We start from the raw sequence: 20,149 nt of genomic DNA, 5'->3' as shown, positions 1-20,149 counted from the left end.
ATGGTTTGTGTCTCATTCTCTTTCTTAGTTGATACCTTCATTTTAATGAATTATATCATCTACTACCTTCCTGTGAAAATATTAGTAGGAGATACTAACCCAAATTGTTTTTTGACATTTTGAATGCCTGAAACTCTATTATTCTATTCTCAGTTTTTATTGGCACTTTAGATGGATATTAGATTCTAAATTTTTTAAAATTTCCTTTAGACTTTGTTTCATATGTTGATCTCCTAAATGGGTCCTTTAACTTTCTGATCTATTCCTGACATTTTTCCATGTCTCTGTTTTGTGTTGCACTTTCTGAGAGAATTTGTCAACTTCTAAAGAGTGTATAATAATGTTGCTTGCTGTTTCTTCTTTATTTTAATAACACCCTCTTTTCATTTCATAGATGTGTAGTCATCCCTTGGTACATGTTGGGGATTGCTTCCAAGACCGTTGTGGATACAAAAATCCATGGATGCTCAAGTCCCTTATATAAAATGTCATAGTATTTGCATATAACCTATGTATAACATCCCGTATACTTTGAATCATCCCTAGATTATTTATAATACCTAATACAATGTAAATGCAATGTAAATAGTTGTTATACTATATTGTTTGTGGAATAATGACAAGGAAAAAATTCTGTACATGTTCAGTACCATGTAACCATTGTAGGCCTAACTACACAGTACATGGCAGCAATAACATAACATTTTAAAAAAATATTTTCAATCTGTTGAATCCACAGATACAGAATCTGTCAATACAGAGGACCAACTATATTATCTTACATCTTTGAGCATAATCCTAATTTTTATAATTCTAGTCTCTTCACTGCCTTTTCTCAGGTTTTCTGAGTTCCCTTTCTTTTATTTGTTTGCATGTTGGTTTTGTTGTCTTTCATGCTAGAAGCTTTCTTCAAACAGTCCATCATGTTTGAGAAACAGGCACTGAAAAGATAAATGGGAGACCTGTATGCCAGAGTGGGGCTTTTTGACTGGTGCATTTACTATAGGAAGACTGAGGGGAAAACTTGACCGTTGGTCTGGGTGACTCACAAGTGTCTTTCTCTCTAGGTATTTGTTTTTAGTCAGTTTGTTTTTCCAGAAAGAGAGAGAAACGTCAGCTTGCTTTCTGTGGCATTGTCTCTAAAGACACTGACATGTATGTTTTAGCTATCCCCTCTGTAGATAATATCTATGTTTTTCATTAAAATTGGCAATCCTTATCTCCTATCTTTGTCCTTCAAAAATATATACACATATATTTACTATCCATAGGTAAGGAGAAGCCTTCATAGAGATAGTGAGCTGTACCTTGGAGGATGTTTACCCTTTCATCAGTCTTATAAGCGTAGACTGATTGGGGAGAAAAAGGGAGGGGGAGAAACCTTCCACAAAGAGGGAAAAGAAATGGAAAATTGATTACCATGACTGGATATACAACCTTGTTCAACCATCTGCCTACATATTTTTTCTAAGGGAATACATAGGATTGATCAAACTAAATAGATAGAGTAGCTTGATAAACCTCTCTGATTCTTTTGAGACAACTTATTCCAGTATCTAATATCCCAACATCATACATCACATGGCTATTTCACTCATATGAAAAGTAGTTAATTGATAATATGTGACACTTTAATGAAATTTGTAATGTAGGAGTTGGTATTATTAGAGAGGAAAAGAATTGGCAAGACTGCTCCTGATAATGTAGCTGTATTAGAAGATTTTTAATTTTATTGAAAAACAAAATAATGAAATTGTACATTGGAAACAAAATGAGGTTTTCATTTAGTTTCACTGACAGGTCAATTCAGATGTAAGTGGCTTTCCAATTGTTGGAAGGACTTCCTTGGAAGGCGCTGTCATGTACGTTTATGAGTTTGAAGGATACAACTTTCATACTTTTATGACAGTAGTAGAGTTATGAAAAACATTTCCTTTATTTATGTCTCTCTTTAGGTAAGTTTCAAATGAGTAGTTTTTATTTTGTCACATCAACTTCTTGTTTACATGCAAAAAAATTTTAACTATAAAACTAATATTGTGGGAAATTTGCAAATATAAAACAATTTAAAATAACTCAATTATGTCACACTACTCAAGAATAACTATTTTAATATTTGGTTTAATTCTTTCTTCCAAGCACACAGTAGAGAACTTACTACTTTTTAAACTTCCTGTATTGTGTAGTTTTGCCATTTCATTGAATTGTCTTAGAAAATTTGAATTTTAATGATGGCACACTGGTCTTGAAGCCTACATTCAACAAACATGTTAATTTTATAAAGCCCAGTAGCATCTGTGAGTCACTCTCTCTCAAATCCAGCCTGGAGGAGAAAGGGATTAGGGAGGCCTGAAAAGCCTGAAGAGGTAAGTGCTGAAGTGTCTGAGTGGGGCCAGCAGGGGTTGCTGTCATGGATGAGACTGCCACATTCCTGGTGGCGCTGACCTTGGACTCACTTAACATTATAGTCTGGAGTCTATTAAAAGAAATTCATGTTTTTCCTTTGCAAGAATCACCCCCTACCACAACAAATATTTAAAAATGTGTGTGTTTTTTTTAAGTTGGAAAAGCAACTTTTTCCCAAAAGAAATTTATAGTTCAAATTTACACCAAGTTCTCACTAACTAGAGCAAGCAGGGTTTTCACTAAAGCTTCAACTTTCCTCTGTAAAACATTAGTCACTCCCTTGGAAGAAGCAGTTTTTTTATAGGCAGTGGGATAAAACAGCCACAGATGTGCATGTAAAATGATGGGCTTAAGAATGTACCTGCAAAGCATTTTTCTTTTCTAATTTGGAAAGAGGAAAAAAAAAAGGAAAGAAAAAAAGCCTGAATTGGGATGCTAAAATAATAGTGATTCGGTATTAAGGAAATGATAAGTTTTTGATCCATACAAACAGTGTTTTCTTTTCCCCTTCTCTTTATTCTTGAGAAGTTCTTGAGGTTGTGCCAAGTGGTTTTCACTGCACAATTTTTAATGGTATTTGCCGTTCCCCTGTGTAACCGGTTGCCTTTTTTACTGTGCAGGACTGTGGTGACGCCTGTGGCCCAAGAGTTTGATCCAGACGTGGTCCTAGTTTCCGCTGGATTTGACGCCTTAGAAGGCCATGCCCCTCCTCTGGGGGGATACAAAGTGACAGCAAACTGTAAGTACATCCTTCAGGGCTTTCTGAAATGCTATGACAATAATAACATCTTTTAGGTCTTTAAAAATAGCACCTTTTACTTGGGTCTAGTCAACTTAGGTGAGACTTTTGAAAATGATTCGGATTCATCTCGTCGTAGAAATTGGCCTTTAAGTAAAACGAAGTTCATTTGTCTCCTTTGGTGGACTCGTTGGGACATTTCAGAACCTTTATGTTTTTCACCAGTCCCGTTTTGCTCTTTAAAGGCAGACGTGATAGGGCTTCTGTTTAAAATACGTTGAATGACGTTGAAAGGTCATGAGTCTAAAAAAGCTACTGGGCTTTTTACAAGGAGAATACAAGTCACTGGTTTTATTCCATGATACATGCAGTAAAAATAGCTATTTCCCAGTCATGCTATGCTCTTTGATTTGAATACAAAGTGGGGTTCACCATGTGCATAGGCTCTGTACGTACCTCTGGACTACGCGCGGGGATTTTCTGTTGTGTTGCAAAGATTAACTTCTCGGCTCTGTTCCTTAGCAACTAGACACCAAATGAACAAATGGATTTTGTGTTATATTGCATTTGAATGATGTGACCTAATGCAATCTGGTGGAAAGAGGCTTTCTTTAAGAAGAATTTCCGCGTTCTCTGAGTGTGAAAACCAGGCATATGTATAGTCCACACATACAACTGTTTGTTGGTGCTCTGAATAGCTATAAAAAGAAGGAGAAGGAAAAAAAAATACACAAAGAATAAGATGCACTATTGTGTTTTTTAGTGGATGGGAGGGAGAGGATTTGAAAACAAACAAATCAGAAACAACCCAAATAGTTTTAAGCAACATGAATTTGGATCAAGTGTGTTTTATTAATTTGAAAAGAATCAAAGAACCAGCATCATGCCAACCTTTGTTTTTAGTTGGCATCTCATGTAAGAGAGTTTTCTGCACTCTAATTGTTCCAGTAACATTGTTAGGTAGTAGCTATTTTTAACATCTCTTATTTACCCAGGGTTCTTAGTGTCTTGTTGTCTATTGAAAACATATTGGAAGAAGCGACTCCACAAACGCAGACAAAACATAATAATCCACAATTTTGGTAAAATTGAACAGAAAGGTGTTTGATCATATCAAATATCTTTCTGACCCTTTTTCTTTCTTCATAGAATGCCATTCAAATGGAAGTCAGTTTTTCCACTAGCAATAAACCTCATTTGAGTCAACAGTAGTGAATAGTTTAGTCTAAATAAAGAAAAGAAAAAAAAACTGCTTGCACCCCAAATTGAGATAAACCCAAACAATAGAAGACACATGGAACAAAGATGGAAATCTAGAAAAGGTGTACCTTGTTATGAAATCCACGTATCTCCCTCAGGGAGGAAGAATGTCTATATTTGGATCTTTCTCCCTGCCAAGGGGACAACAAGTCCACTTCTCAGAATTAGCTGGAAGGAATTAATCTTTGTGTTTACTTGTTTGTTTGTTCATTTTTTTTGCCAAGTCAAGTTCAAATGGCAAATGTCTTGGAAAGTAGAATAGAAAGTAATAGCAGCATGGTTTCTGTTGGTTGTGAACATAAGAAACGTGGTTTCTACCTCTTTGTTAGCTTTAGTAGTATGCGCCAAGACCTTTATTATGTTGTGTTTCTTTATCCATTTTGGGGACACTCTTCATTGCTTTCTATGCCAGGATAAGTTTGTCTATAATCTTTCCACCCTCCTACTGCTCCTTATCTATTTCTTCCCTTGTATGTCTTTTCTAGTAGGTGATTTGTTTACTAAGAAAAACAGACAGATATAAAATTTAAGTAATTTAATAACTGGCCTTTTCTTGAGTACTTGCAGTTAATAAGGCAAATATATACAATGATGAGAGGAAATCTTAGAACCCAAAGAGATTGTAGTAGAAGCTATCTAAAATGGTTCACATATTTTACAGATGAGAGAACTAATTTATTTTACCATCTGAAATAATTGGGGTTAAAACCAAAGTGCTTATCCTGAATTTGTAGTTAGATAAAATTGCATAAGACTTTTACTGGATTTTTTCCACTAGAGAAAAACGTTTCATAAAATGCATGAGAATAGAGAACTTGGATGCACAGTAGAGAGGCCATTTTGGTGTCTAAGACCCTTAACTTTACAAGCACAATCTGTGACAGACACTGACTAATCCCATGATAGTTAAATGAAAAACAACAGAGCCTCACATCAGGGCAACTGTTTGTTTAGATCAACTCATGCAGAGCTGAGTTTTCTAGCTACATTTTCTAGAGATGCTGCCACATTAACTGGGTGGAGGTTAGGATTACTGGATAGCTGTATAGTTATTCCCCAAATGCTCACCCGTGGGTCTCTTTGTTCTCTAACCACCTAGCAGATGCATTTATATTGCTCTGGTCTGAAATTTCTGGCCAGACAATTAATATGGGGCCTTCTCTGTCCCCTGCCAGAAGTCATCCTGCATTTGAGGGGAGTCCCGAAATGAGGCTAGCAATGGGCTGAAACCTAACAGGGAAAGGAGGTGGAAATTACAGACACAAATTCCTCTCCTAATGTTTTTGCATTCTGGCAAAACTCACTCCTGCCCCAAGTAGAATTTTCAAGGATTGTAAAGAGTGGTTTTGAGGGTTACCATCATGTCAGAGATGATTACCAGCATGTCAGAGATGCTAAAATTTTGTTGTCTTAGCACATTGAATGAATCTTAAAATAATTTTGTTTGATACTTCAGAAAAGAAAGGGTAAAGTCAAAACAACTAGTGTTTTCGTTTGTTTTTAAACATCTAATTAGCTACCTGATTTTTTTTTTTTTTGAAGAATTCGTTGATACAGGGACAAAATTTTCAGCCCAAATATAGAGGTATTTCAAAAAGAGGGAACAGGAGTTTTACCCTCGAGGACCTGGGGGAGAGACAGCAGCTGAAGGCAATGCCTTTGAAATTCTCGCACAATATGAAGTAAATGAGGAGGGCTGGAAAGTGAAGGCTTGACCAGTGTTTAGTGGTGCAAACTTTAAAGAAGACTTATTTATTCATCAAGAACTATTTATTGCCACAATAAACAAGACGGGGGCTGTCTCCCAGGAGCCTGAAATCTGGGGAGGAAAACTGTCATACAAACAGAGTTCCACTTATAAAGTGAGAAACACAGTGGAAGAAGTACACACAGGGTGGTACGGACATGGTGACTGGGTCCTGGGCCAGTGAAGGCCCCTGTAGGTGGAGTCTGTGAGGGACATAATAAATACACACACACACACACACACACACACACACACACACGTGATTTAAAATTAAAGTTGATTCTTGGCTAGTACTATTTTTTTTCTTTCTTCTCTCATTTCTTTACATATTAATCGTTCTCTGCTGTGAGACTACAACAAAAATATTCAGATTTGTTTGTGCTAAACTTTTAAATAAATTATTTACATTACTTAAAATCTGTTCTGTTCTTTCACTTAACCACCAGGATTTAAGGCCCAAACTGAAAAGAATAAATATCTTTATACCCTGCCCTAAACCCTACCTCCAACTTTACCTTGAAGTTATCAGTTTATCTTTTAAAATACTCTCATTTAGATCTAACTGCCTTCAGGTTACAATTTTAGAAGTTTGGTGTGACAACTAAGTGCCATGCTCAAACAATAAAATTGAATAAAATCAATCCACCATTTTGCAGCACCCCCAGCCTGTACAGTGTCGTCATCAAAAATAATAAAGGTTCGTGTAAATTGCTTTTAGCGTGTGAATTAAAATTTTCCCTTTCTTTGAAAAATTTCGAAAGTTATTGTAAGGTGATAGCCACGTCTGATAAAAATAAGTATGTTCCCTTAATAAACATGGAGTAGTTTTACTTGAGATAGAAACCATTTCCCTCAGCAAACGCACAAGTGATACTTTGACAAGTAAAGAATGGCTAATAGTTGGGTGAAATATCAAATAACATTATCTTAGAATCTTGACTTACGGTCTTCTCCTTAATTACCATCTTCTCCTTTATCCTTTTGAGTGGTCCTCTCCTTCCTGCCTTCCCCCTGTGACTGTGTCTGGCAGGGAGAGAGAACTGCTGTGGGGGCAGATACCTGTATAAAGGAATTCATACTTAGCTGTGAGTTATTCCTAGGGAAATACAAACATTCCTTGATTAGTCAGTCCTCCAAAAATAAGTCTCTAAGAAGTTAAGTGCTAAACCAGTCAATAAATAAGTGCCAAGAAATAAACTTTGTTAAACCAATGAGGCTATGTTGGTCTACACCATCCCCCGTCTGTACATGAGGGTGTGCTGCTCAAAATGTCCTCTGCGTACACGTTTTATTTGTCCACAGAACTGAAGAGAGACTGAGCCAGCACTAAATACATTTTGGTGAAGTCTACTCCTATTTTTCTTGTTCTTCCCTCACTGATGATTCCACCGCTACCTTAAAATGTCCACAACTGTCCAGTGTCTCTGATTTTCTCTCCATTATCAAAACCTGTAACGAACTTGATCACATTCACTTGTGTGTTTCAATTATTACCTGATGATACTTTTTTAAAGTATTACAGCTAAAGTGATAGTTCTGTTGGGCAGTTGCATCTTTTATTATTAATTTGTAATAGTGGAATCAACGCACTGCTTTCTCATAATAGAATTTCAGGGCACAGTAAATAGGTGTGGAGAAAAGGAGTATCTGGAAGACACCTACTAAATGCCACTTCCTGAAGGATCGATCCTAAACTTGGACTGCTTCAGGTCTTATAGATTAGGGTGGAAAATGGGAAGCTCAGGCAGGATTGATTATTCTAAGTGTGCCCCCATGCAGCTGCCATCGGATTAACCTCTCTTAGCATACTTCTGTGTTGTGTCCTCAGAAGTTGGACTGGTCTAATTAACAGGTTTTTTTTGTTTTTGTTTTTGTTTTGTTTTTTCATTGGTAAAGCTAAAATGAACTCTTTTAAGTAAGTCAGACGCTTTCTTCCAATATATTTGATGCTACATGAATTATGATTTCATGATTTTTATTGTTATTGCTTTCCACATCACTGCCACTTCTTTCCAGGTCTTAGACCACATATTCATATCTCCTTTAATATTTTAATGAACACAAACCTGTGTTTCTGACAATGGTCACTTGTTCAATATTTCCCTTTAATAGAAATAGTATTGAAAAGAATGTACATATTAAATGGGAGCAGTCGTGGTTACCTTGTAACATTGGGCCTTGGGCAAAAGCATTGAGTCCCAGCTGTTCACACCTACTAGAATCTAGATGGTGAGCTAACTCATTTCATCCCTGCTCAGAAAAGCAGGATAGTGGTAGAATGAATCCTTTAAATAATCACCTGGAAATAAGCATATAAAAAAATTAAAGGAAAGTACAGAAGAGTTTTGGCGTCAGAGATCTATGTTTAAATCTCAATTTTGTTTCTCACTAATTTTGTAATCAAGTTAGTTTCTTAATCAGCAAAAAGAATTGGGAGAATAGGGCAATAATGATTATACCTACAGCATAAGGAAAAATGATTAAGCATTATGAGTTAGTAGTTTTGAAGTTTATTGTTGATATCATTTCAACATCGCAACAGTCAACAAAAAGTCTGGGCATTTATATGGTGTATTTGAACACAAAATATGTAACACATGGTTGTAACTTGTTGGAAGATATTTTTAGACACTTATTTGAATAAAATGGAAGGAACTGTCTAGAAGTCCTAGGATGCTATGCAGAATTCTAGTAGTTAGTGTATATCCATTCAATTAAAAGTTAGGTTGGTAAGAGAAAAGCCTACATCTTACATTTCCATATCCATTTGCATTCCATCATTGTAATAAGTCTCGGAGCAATTGGAATAAATGACAATGCTTTTAAAAGAAAACAAAGCATTATTACTTTGTAATGAGGATACCTGAGGCCCTATCTGCCTAAAAGCTGTGCAGTTTACCTTGGTATATTGATGTGCGCTTGTACTTGTCATTATTAATACGCTGATGCAGAGTAAGTTACCCAGTGATGCTCATGTTTTTAGCAGTGGAACCATCTGAATGAAGCACAGTTAAGAATCAGGAAACAAACAGAAAAACTTCTGAAATGCAAAAATAGATGTAGAAAGCGCGTTTATAAATGTATAGACCCAGCTTCTTGCCCAAATGAGGTTGTATTTAATTCTTTATGTATAACTAGCATAGTTGATTATCTTGTTAATTTTCCAACTTGCAGCAGATTTAAGGAGCAGTTTGGAAGTGGAGGTAGATGAATAAATGCTGGGCATATTTCTGTCTCAGAAGTTCTTCAATTTGGGTTCACAGATATCCCAGGAGTACATGGATAGAATTCGTGGGCTCATGAACTTGAATGGAAAAAGTTACATTATTACTTTTAGTAATGTTGCCCCCTTATTAGGTGTATGAATTTAGGCATGTATTCCCTCCCATTATAAATGTAGGCAACAAACCATAGTAATATGAGTAAAACAGGTGACCTTGTCACCAGTGGAAATTATAGCTATTTCCGTATCACTTTACTGTAGATATTTCCTATGATCACTTACTCTCTTCATCACTTTGAAATGATGGTGTATACCAGACCTGCTGCTCAGTTAGTTATTTGATGCATTAATACAGAATTACATGTATTATCCCATGGCTTTCCCCTGTATTTTGGTAGCTCTTTTCAATATAGTAATTTCGTGTGTTATCTGTGTACTTTATGCATTTAAAAGCATTCTGAGAAGAGGTGCTTAGGCTTCACTTCAAGCATACACATATATGTGCACGTGCGTACACACACACACACACACACACACACACACACACTCAGTCTTTACTTTGAGATAGAGTTTTTTCATCTGTCTCTATTTGCTAATTTACTTCTCACATTATGCCTGGCATAGTTATTCTGTTATAGGTTGTTGATCTTTGAAGCAAACACTAAAAAACAAAACCTGAATGTTCAGTTTTTCCAAAGATTTCTTATCTGTAAAACAAACTTCAGATATGTCTTACAGTGCAAGCTTATCTTCATGTCTTGTCACTGGAAGTCACACAGACATTGTAAACAATTACTAAGCTTTCACATCAAGGATTTGTATATCGATATGTCGTCCTTTTAGAGAGAATAAACTAGTGCAATCTGGGAATTCAGAAATTTTGTTTAAAACCATGCACCCATTAAATTTTTTAAAAATTTTTGGATGATTTAAAATATGAAGAACAATACAAACAAGTATATAACAAACTTCATTATTTCCACCATTTAGAATTGATAAAAGTTAAATATTTTTATTATATTTGCCCCAAGCCTTCTGTTTATAAAAGAAATAAAAACTGTAGATGAATGTGGATTCCCCTTTAATCACTGCCCCTAAGTCCTATTCCTCTTCCCCTCTTAGTTTGTGTTTTTTTCCAGTACACACACACACACACACACACACACACACACACACACACCACAATATTATTCCAGTGAGTGTGGTTTTAAATTTACCATATAGAGCAAAATGTATTAAATTATTCTGTACCTATAGTTTATGGAACTTGCTTGTTTTGCTTTTAATATCTTTGTTTTGATATATACTCACAAATATTTGTATGTTCTTTTAATTTCTATATATTAGTCCATTACAGATATATACTATTATATATATAATATACATATATTTTTTTATTTTATAGTTATTTTTATTAATATATATATTTTAAAATCTTTTTTAAGTTAAATTTTTTGGGGTGACAATGGTTAGTAAAATTACATTGGTTTCAGGTGTACATTTCTATAATACATCATCTATATATCACATTGTGTGTTCACCACCCAGAGTCAGTTCTCCTACCACCATATATTTGACCTTCTTTACTCTCTTATAACTCCTCCCCTTACCCCCTGGTATCCACTAGATTGTTGTCTGTGTGTATGAGTTTTTGATTGTTTGTATTTTATCTGTCCTCCTATTAATGTACTTTTCAGTTGTTTCCAGGTTTTCACTATTATAGTCAATATTGAAGTGAACATCTTTTCATCAGTTTTGTCTTGCCTGGTATTACCTTACATTGACAGGTTGGACTTCTGTTTCTTTTTCAGTCCTGTAGTGCTTAAAAACATGGAGGGAGGCTGCTAAAGAAGGAAAGAATGCCTTCTACCTTCCTTATCTATTCCTCAAACCACAGTCCGTATCCCTTGTCTCTCACAAACATGTCCACCCACACAACTAATCTTTCCTCTTCTCTTTACCATTTTATACTTCATATATCACACCCATTCCTTTCTAGTTCAAATTGGCAAAGGATTTTGTTGTGTACTAATATTCTTCAAGTCTAATCCAAACTTTAAGGGAAAAATGGGATAGAAGTCATGTGACAGATAAAAAATTATTTTAAGGTGTTTTCGAGCACTGTTTGCAAATTAAATTGAAATTGAAAAAAATGATTTTCTACTCAAAGCCAATTTGATTGGCTGTCCTGTCAGTGACCCTGAGAACACTAAAGCCCTGAAGATGAAAGCACAGGCTGGTCATCTATTAGACAAGTCACAAGCCTGGCATGGGCCCTTAGAATGACCACAGGAATGCCACTCAACCTCTTGAAGATTGTTTTCTTGACTGGGAAGGGAACATTAATTTCATCCTGACAGAGTTGTTATAATAGATGATATAATAATAATACCTGCTGGCAATCACTGAGTGTTTACTTTGTGCTAGGCATTATACTCAGCCCTTTTCAGCATCAACTCATTTTGTTTTTATGTTTAAATGAGATAATACATACAAAGCACCTTTTTCCCGTATGTTTTTATTATTATAGTCTTGGATCGCCGTATTACCCTAAAGTCACTAAAGAGGAGTTAGCAGTCATTTACAATTCCCAAATTTTAAAAAGTGATAGAAAAATTAAATGACTTGATCAAAAATCACAGAGCTGAACAGTAACAAAACCACAACTTGTTCTCATGTCTTTTAACTTCCAGCTTAACATAGTTTCCATTTGGCTTAACAGGTTATTAGAAATATCCCAAATAAACAAGTAGAGTTTTTCATTACTGTAGAAGTGTATCCTGAATTGTGAAAATGCAGAAAATAACGAAATTTTCCCAACAATGAATTTCTCATCTGAATAAAATTCTCCAAGTCAAAAACAGTAAGCGGAGCTTTTCAAATATATGGGCACTTACCCGTTTGCAGATCCCATTTGCTGTTTTCATGGAACATTCTACAGAAGAACCAGTCAGGGACTGAGTCTTTTGCTCAAAATTCACACACACCAGTCTCTTTGTTGCACTCATCATCAGGTGCGCAGCCCCCTGCAAAGACAAGGAAGTGGATTTGCAGGACATTTATATTCATAAATGACTTATGAACCATAGTTGCCTTATCTAAGAGCCAACATAAAGAAGCAACATAGCTAATTAAGAAAGAAAAGTGTCAGTATATAATAAAACAATCAAAGCTTAGATTTGAGAGTGATTTTATTTTGAAATGATAGCCAAGATTTAGTCCATGAGTGCTCCATGTTTTACTGTTCCCCTGCCTTCATTTTCTTGCTCAATTGCCTGTTTCCTTACACCACATGACAACTCAGATACCAAATTGTAGAAGAATATTTTCCATCTGCCGTGCTTAGTTACTGATGTCATGAAAGAATCCCTAGGCTAGGATGACTACTACTTAACTTTGAAGAGCAAAATTACTATAACTGGACCATAACTGGGGCCAGATCAGCATTGCTTTTGAACAGAAAACACATAAGCAGAGTTTGCCTTGAGGGAGGGTGCCAGCTGCAACTGTACAGTAAAATGTGTCCTGCATTTCACTGACACTAAGATGTACTTTTCCATATTTTAACAAGTCTGAATTGGGATGCCTCTTACATTTCATGGCATTTCATTGTTGGATTAGCAGTGTTCTTTTTATTTTCATAGTGGTATATTTTTAAAAAATGGTCACAATTATTTTGATGACATCATAGATTCAGTAAAATATAGCATTTTACTTTTGGAAATACTGTTTTAAAAATCCCAAAGGCCATAACTACAGTGATAGCTTAGATATACATTTTATATTTCCTCTCCAGGCTTCCAATGATTTGATAGAATCCCAAAAAAGTAAAAATTAAAATAACAATATAAAACAGACAAAAAAAAACACTATCAAGGGGAAATTTTAAAATAGTGGATTTTCTTAATGTAACTTTGCTTTTAGTTCAGACAAAAATTATCCTTATTTGGCCTGAAATATCCATCACCATAGGTTCTGACCCTTTATTGTGATGGATCCCTCTAGCTAACATAATTGATTTCCAATTCACATTACAAATCAAATCAATACAAAGAAGAAACGGTGAAATAATTTAAGTAACCAGTAGTGTAAGCATATGGGCCGCAGCTCTGTGACTGAGATTCATCTACTAGCATATGTGTGACTGATTAAGTTATCAAGGAAATTCTGGAGAATGAGTGTGTACTTTCCACTTCCAGGAAGTTTTCCTACTGTCACGGCTGGAGAGTCATTAAGGTCTGACACAGTGGTTTCCACACTAGCAGGCATCAGCCTTACCTGAAGTCTTGTTAGGCTTGCGGGGCCACACTCCCAGAATTTCTGACTCCTTAGATCTGGAGTGGGGCCTGTCATTTCCATTTCCAAGTTCCCGGGTGATGCTCTACTCCCCGTTCAGGGACCAGACTTTGAGAACAACTGGGCTAGTTACCGAGAAAAAATACACAAGATTTGAAGTGAGTTGATCCGCAGTTTGGGTCTAATTGGTTATCAACTCACTTTTCTGTGTCTTCATGTTCTTCTTAAAAAGAAACAATATAAAATATATCTGTGTTGGCTAAATAGAGGGCTATTGTGAGAATCAAACGCAGTAATGGGCTTGAAAAACATTTTTCAATATGTGAAACTCTAGATAAAATAAGCTGTCAGTGATATCGTGCCCATTCAAGTGAGGGATGCTCTTGCTTTCCTACTCATAGACTGGGCTCAGGATTCACATGTCAGAATACTTCTGCAATCTTATATGACAAAAAGGCTAAAATATTTAGTTATTTTGAAATGTTTAGCATATTGAAATAGATATTTTTAAACATCTGAAATATTTTTATTGAGCTGTAGGTGAGGTATGTAACATTATATTAGTTTCAGATGTACAACCTAACGATTCAATATTTGTATATATTGTGAACTGATTACCACAGTAAGTAGTTATCATGCATCACCGTATGTAGTTACAAATGTTATTTCTTGTAAGGAGAACTTTTAAGATCAACTCTCTTAGCAACTTCCAAACGAGCAATACAGTATTATTAGCCATAGTCACCATGCTGGACATTATATACCCAGGACTTACGTTATAACTGGAAGTTTGTACCTTTGAACACCTTTACCCATTTCACCTACACCTACCCTTGCCTCTAGCAACAACTCATCTGTTCCCTGTGTCTATGCAGTCGTTTTTGTTGCTGTTTTTATAGGGAGATGGTTTGAATCTCACATATCTCTTCCCCTCCCTCTCTCCTTCTCAACAGAACCTCCAGGTTTGCCCCAGAAGACGCTGGGGTTCATGGTCAAAGATAAGTCCCTAGGATTTGCAGTGATTGTCTTACCACCAGGTGTTACGATTCCAGGGAGTTATAGATAATTCGCTTTTTTTTTTTGGCCCAATATTTCTCTCAGTTAGTTCCAGACTAAGAGTCACCTCCAAGAACTTCCTGTTCTCTCTTCAGCCAAGTAACCTTACTGTTATTTGATAGAGTACCTTGAACTGTACCGGATCCCTTGGTAGAAAGAACTCTGTAGAAATGAGCTTCCTCTTGATCTCAGAATGTGGTGCATTTTCAGTCAAACAATCTGAAAAGTGACAAGGCACAGATCTATAATTTTCTTCCAAGTTTTTTTTTTTTTTAATGTAGTACTTATCTTAGCGAAATTTCCTCATCCTATGTCCCACGTCATCCTGTCACCGAGTGTCAATACCAGCTTGTTTCATAAGAAAGTGTATGGATCTAACCAGGCTGTAAAGTCTATTTATCTCCTCCTATCATTTCTTCAAATTTTCAGTGTGGAATTTTTCAATCTAAATGAGTCACCTGCATAAAAGAGTATTTATTTTAATGAAGGAAGTAAAACAAATGCCTAGGCTTATGAAAGTGCAGTTTGTAAATCTCTGCTTTGATTACTGCATATTTTCCTAATGTTCACAATTTTTGCAGGAATGACTTATGTGTAGTCTATATAACAACGTAATCTATAGATAGGATCTTCATTCCCTGCTGTTTTCCTCTTTTCTCTGACTTGGTAGAATTTGTCTGCAAACTGGGGAAACTACCTATTTCAGAAATTGTTTTACCAAATAACTGTCTATGGCAGATCACCCCTATGCTTAATATTCTCTTCTTGAAACTACAATACGATTGTCCTTACCACACACCATGTCTCTCCACTCTCCACCTCACCCATATCCTCCTTGGTTTTCTCCTTTGTTCATTATTCTATTGCCTTGCAAATCTGTCTACAGGCCATCCCCACGTCTGGGTCTTCACACAGGATATTCCTTCTGTCTGGCACTCTCTGCCCTTCAGTGTTCCCTGGCTGTCATCTCAGCCTAGAGATCACCTTCCCAAAGAGAGCTTCCTTGACCACTGTGCCCATCTCCCACCCTCAGTCAGCCTCCTTCCCTTTACCTAATTTCTCTTTGCTAAAACTGAGCTATTAGGGGCTGTTGTAGTTAATATGACATCCCCAGGAGCTAAAACATCACCTCACACATTGTCCAGGCTCAGAAGATATTTATTGAATTTCATTTATTGAATGATTGTTCTCTTAAAAAAAAAAAGTCAAGTGAGCTAATTTAGAATGTATTTAAGTTCTATAATGTCAATCTATTTTTTCTTTTATTTGAACAGTTTGGTGCATGGGTGTATGTTCAAGATACTTTCATAAGTATCTATGTTGTATTATGTTTGTTGCTATGGAAAAAAAGAAAAGAAAAGAAAAGAAAAACAATATCCAGCCTGCCAGGCAATATTAGGTAGTAGTTCCAAAAAGCAGGCTGTGGAATGTAATTTTCTAGGATCAGCCTTTGGCTCTGCCACTTTGTGTGTGTGTGTGACCTTGGGTAACTTACTTTACCGTCGTGGCACTCAATTTCCTCAAATGCACATAGGACTGTCTGTTTCATAGGTTTGTGAAGATTAAATAATACAGCCCATTTTTCAACGTAAAGAGTGACATTTAGTAAGCACTCAACAAATGTTAGCTGATATTAGATAGCCTTAAATTTTCCATGTGCCTCAAAAGTGCTCTGGATTATAACAAGCTTAATGCATCCGTAACATGTTACCCTTGTTGGAGTTGAACACCTCTAGATCTGTGTCTCGATAATAACATAACTATCTGGCTTTTAAATGCTGCAAAGTAATTTACAGATGAAAACTGTAATAATACGCACTGTTAACAAAATGCAGGAATCCACAGATTTCAGGAAATCACTTATGTCGCTGGACTGAATCTCCTAGACTTCTACTTAACAGGGAGTCCGTCTAGCTAGCCAAGCTCATATGCAGGCTAATCACATAATAGTATAGGCTAATGATATTTGGGACAAATAGCAAAATTGTTCACTTAGTGAGCATTTCCATAAACATCTTAAAGATTTTCATATACAAAAAAAAAAAAAAAGACTGCTCATGTTGCTTAAGATAAAAACACACACACAAAAAACCTGAGGAACATTTCTATTGGTGATGGGTTATAACCCATCCATTGTTACTGGTTGCCTTTTCAAAAGCATATTTTTTAGAAACTATAAAGTAAGGAAATTTATTGTAATATAAAATATGAGATAATGTTTATTTTTGAACAATTTATGGGAATTAGTCTGATAGTACTATAATGTAAAATTTAAAATAAGACCGAAATTAAAAAGATAAAAGGATAGGTGAAGCTATTCATGAAAAAACAAAGGTAAGCCCAGAGAGACCCGGCAATTAGGCCAAGGTAATGTACTCAGGATTTAATTTACTTGGCTGACCCGTACTTTAACAGTGTAGGATCTTTTGGCAAGTCTGTCTGATCTGGGTTTCCTAGCACATATTTGTGTGTGTGTGTTACATGCCATTGAGTCAGCTCCAACTCTTGGGGACCCTGTGAATGAATGATGTCCACAATGTCCCGTCCTCAACAGCCCTGCTCAGTTCCTCCAGACTCACGCCGATGGCTTCTTTTATAGACTCAATACATCTCATATTTGGTCTTCCTCTTTTCCTGCTGCCTTCTGTTTTTCCCCAGAATTATTGTCTTTTCCAAAGAACCTTGCCTTCCTATGAGGTGCACAACACATTTGTGCACTATATAAAATTTAGTCATCTCATTTAGAATCGCTTATCTCAAATTCAAAAGAGTTGCCAGCTCTGTTCACTTATTTGCAGTTTTTTGGATCTACTATAAACAGTTTTCTCAGATGTTATTTCTAGTCAAAGATTTCTTCCCACAGCACTATCCTTATGCACAATATTTCCTTCCTGTTTTAGGGTAATTATCTAAATAAAGCACACATCAGAGTTCCTAACTCGCTTTATAGTCCAAGTAGCCAGCAGAGGGAATCATTTATTAAATGTAGCTAATTTCAGGAACTGACAGGCACATGAAATGCCTAAAGAAAACAGGGGTGTCAGGCTGCTTGGGATGGTTCCAGGAAGGTTGTCTACTTTAAGAGCTGCATTTTATTAAGGATCATGATGGTTATTGGAACTTTTCCTGTTGTTTTACTCAGTGGTCTCAGGGGGACTATTTGGCACTAGGGTGCAAAATGAGATCAGCAATTAGGAAAAGACACCACTGCAGGCACTTTAGGAGTAAATCACTGAGTACCAGACTTAATAACTAGTAAGTGCCAGGCCAAAGTAATAGCCCACAGTTGTGGGAGAGTCCGGCTTCTTTCCAGTGTGCCTGCTGCTGGATGTAGCTCATTGCACAACTGTCTCCAGAGGTGGGGTTCAGGTATTTGGCAAGAGGAAAGTCCATTGTAATCGACTCTCGCTCCCCATAGAATAAATCACCCAAAGGTTTAGAGGTTTTATCATCTAGAAACCAAAAGCTCTACACTGGCCTCAGCTATCTATCTAGGGGCAGCCCCAGAGCCACCGTGCACACAGGACAGGCGTTGGTGTCATAACAACTTGGCAGAACTATGCATCTGTTCCCTCTGGTGGCTGGGAGGAGAACACTTCCGGCTGGTATGTTTGATGACTTCCACATCGCACAAGAAAAAGCTTGAAGAGCAGAATGTTAAGTAACTTCATACTTGAAACCAAAGCCACAGTTTCCCCCTCCAGGACTCCTAGATGTGATTATTCCTTTTACTTCCACAAAGGAATAGACAAAAGAGTGGAAAGGAATAAGGGGGATATGTTGAGTAGTAGAGTGGTGCATTGGAAAGTACACTAACTAGGAGGAAGGAGACGTTTGTTCCAATCCTCCTTCTCACGCTAAATACCTGTTTACAAATTGATGTCTCCAGTCCTCATCTGTAAAATGAAGTATTTGGACCAACTGCTAGAGTGGTTTAAAATTCTCTATCTAAAATAGCAAGAGCTACAAGCATTTAGTAAGTGCTTATAATCTACAGTAAGCACATCACAGTTTTAATATTTATAACAACACTCTAAGATAAAGTAATATTGGTATGGTCCCCATTTTACAGATGGAGAAACTAGAACATAAAAATGATAAGAAATGGCCCCATTTAAGAAAGAGCTACAGCTGGAATCTACAGGTGGTCTGGCTTCAGAACTGGTAAAAATGTGTTTTTCTGCCTATAGGGTATATCAGAAATTGACCTTGAAAACCAGGAGAGGCAAGCATCAGGACACATTTAGGACTTGCATCACTATTGGGATCTGGGTTTAGTAAGGTTACTCCATTGTCTGAAAAAGCTACATCTCTCCCTTTCTGTTATTTCCACTCTTTTTCCTTATTTCCCAGAAGGTTATTTTGTGCATAGTGAGCATAAAGCTCTCCACCACGATGGAAGTGGGCCCTGCCCTGTGAAGACAGAAAGAGGTGAACCTGGTCCCCTGTGTACCTGTTCTCTCATGATGTTTTATTAAAAGATAAGTAAAAGGGCAATGCAGAGAAGGAAAAGGAGATTGATGACACAGAAACAAATTCAGCGGGCTCGGGAAAGCATATTTGATTTTGTTTGAGACATGCAATGCTATTAACTCTTCCTCATGGAAGACTGATGAAACTTCTTTCTTGGTAGAGAGATAAGATTTATATTCTAAGGATAATTACTGTGGAGTTTGAGGAGCTTATGTTTGTGCCCGATTTTTTTTTTTTTTAAATAATGCTTCTCATATTGGGCCTTTCTTCTGAAGCTGAGTGTTAAGAGCTTACACAAGACTTCAAATAGGCAAAAGCATTGAAGGTTAAAGGGGTCGAGGGGGCTAAGTACTTTTGTCATTAAGGTAGTGATAGTAGAAAGAGACAAACACCACCATATCTAGGGCTCTCCCACCGTGTCCTTACCCTTCTTTTTTATAACGATAGTGGTATCAGAAAGAGAGAAAACTGCAGGCTCTAAACAACCGGTAATTACCTGCAAAACCAAGTCACTCACTCAGGGTGACTGTCTGTAGTTGTGACTATCTGCTTTGCACAAAGGGCAACAGGGTGAATGGGAGCTAACATGTAACCTTTTGCTCCATTTATCAACCAAATACAATGGCCTGAGTCAATATTTACCAGGAAAATGAAACCAGAAAGACAACAAAGTGCTTAATTCACTCAACAGATATACATTGGGTACCTACTACGTGCCTAATGATATAGTAGGTCCTGGGGTTTCATCAGTTTGAAAAAGTCAAAGTCCCTGTTCTCATGCAACTGCTATACTCAAGCTGTGCTGTGTAAAGGACACGCACTGACTACGTGTGGTAGTTTAAATTTAAATTAGTTAAACTATGTATTTCAAGTGCTCAATCACCATGCATGGTTGACAAATGCCACCTCGGACACCACTGATATGGAACATATGCATCATTGCAGAAAG

The 20,149-nt window shown here is 36.6% G+C and overlaps 1 protein-coding gene across 1 annotated transcript in view; it reads left to right on the top strand.

Annotated features, from left to right (window-relative positions):
* HDAC9 (histone deacetylase 9) overlaps nucleotides 1–20,149 on the top strand; it is a 664,661-nt gene that overhangs the window by 534,170 nt on the left and 110,342 nt on the right. Inside the window, exon 23 of the mRNA XM_033088745.1 lies at nucleotides 3,027–3,145. Within this exon, the coding sequence (XP_032944636.1) occupies nucleotides 3,027–3,145 (119 nt within the window). The remainder of the gene's footprint in view (nucleotides 1–3,026; nucleotides 3,146–20,149) is intronic.

This window comes from Rhinolophus ferrumequinum, chromosome 20 (assembly GCF_004115265.2).
Source record: "Rhinolophus ferrumequinum isolate MPI-CBG mRhiFer1 chromosome 20, mRhiFer1_v1.p, whole genome shotgun sequence".
Lineage (NCBI taxonomy): Eukaryota > Metazoa > Chordata > Mammalia > Chiroptera > Rhinolophidae > Rhinolophus > Rhinolophus ferrumequinum.
The sequence above is the reverse complement of the archived record's forward strand: the minus strand, read 5'-3'. Positions and strand labels throughout refer to the sequence as shown.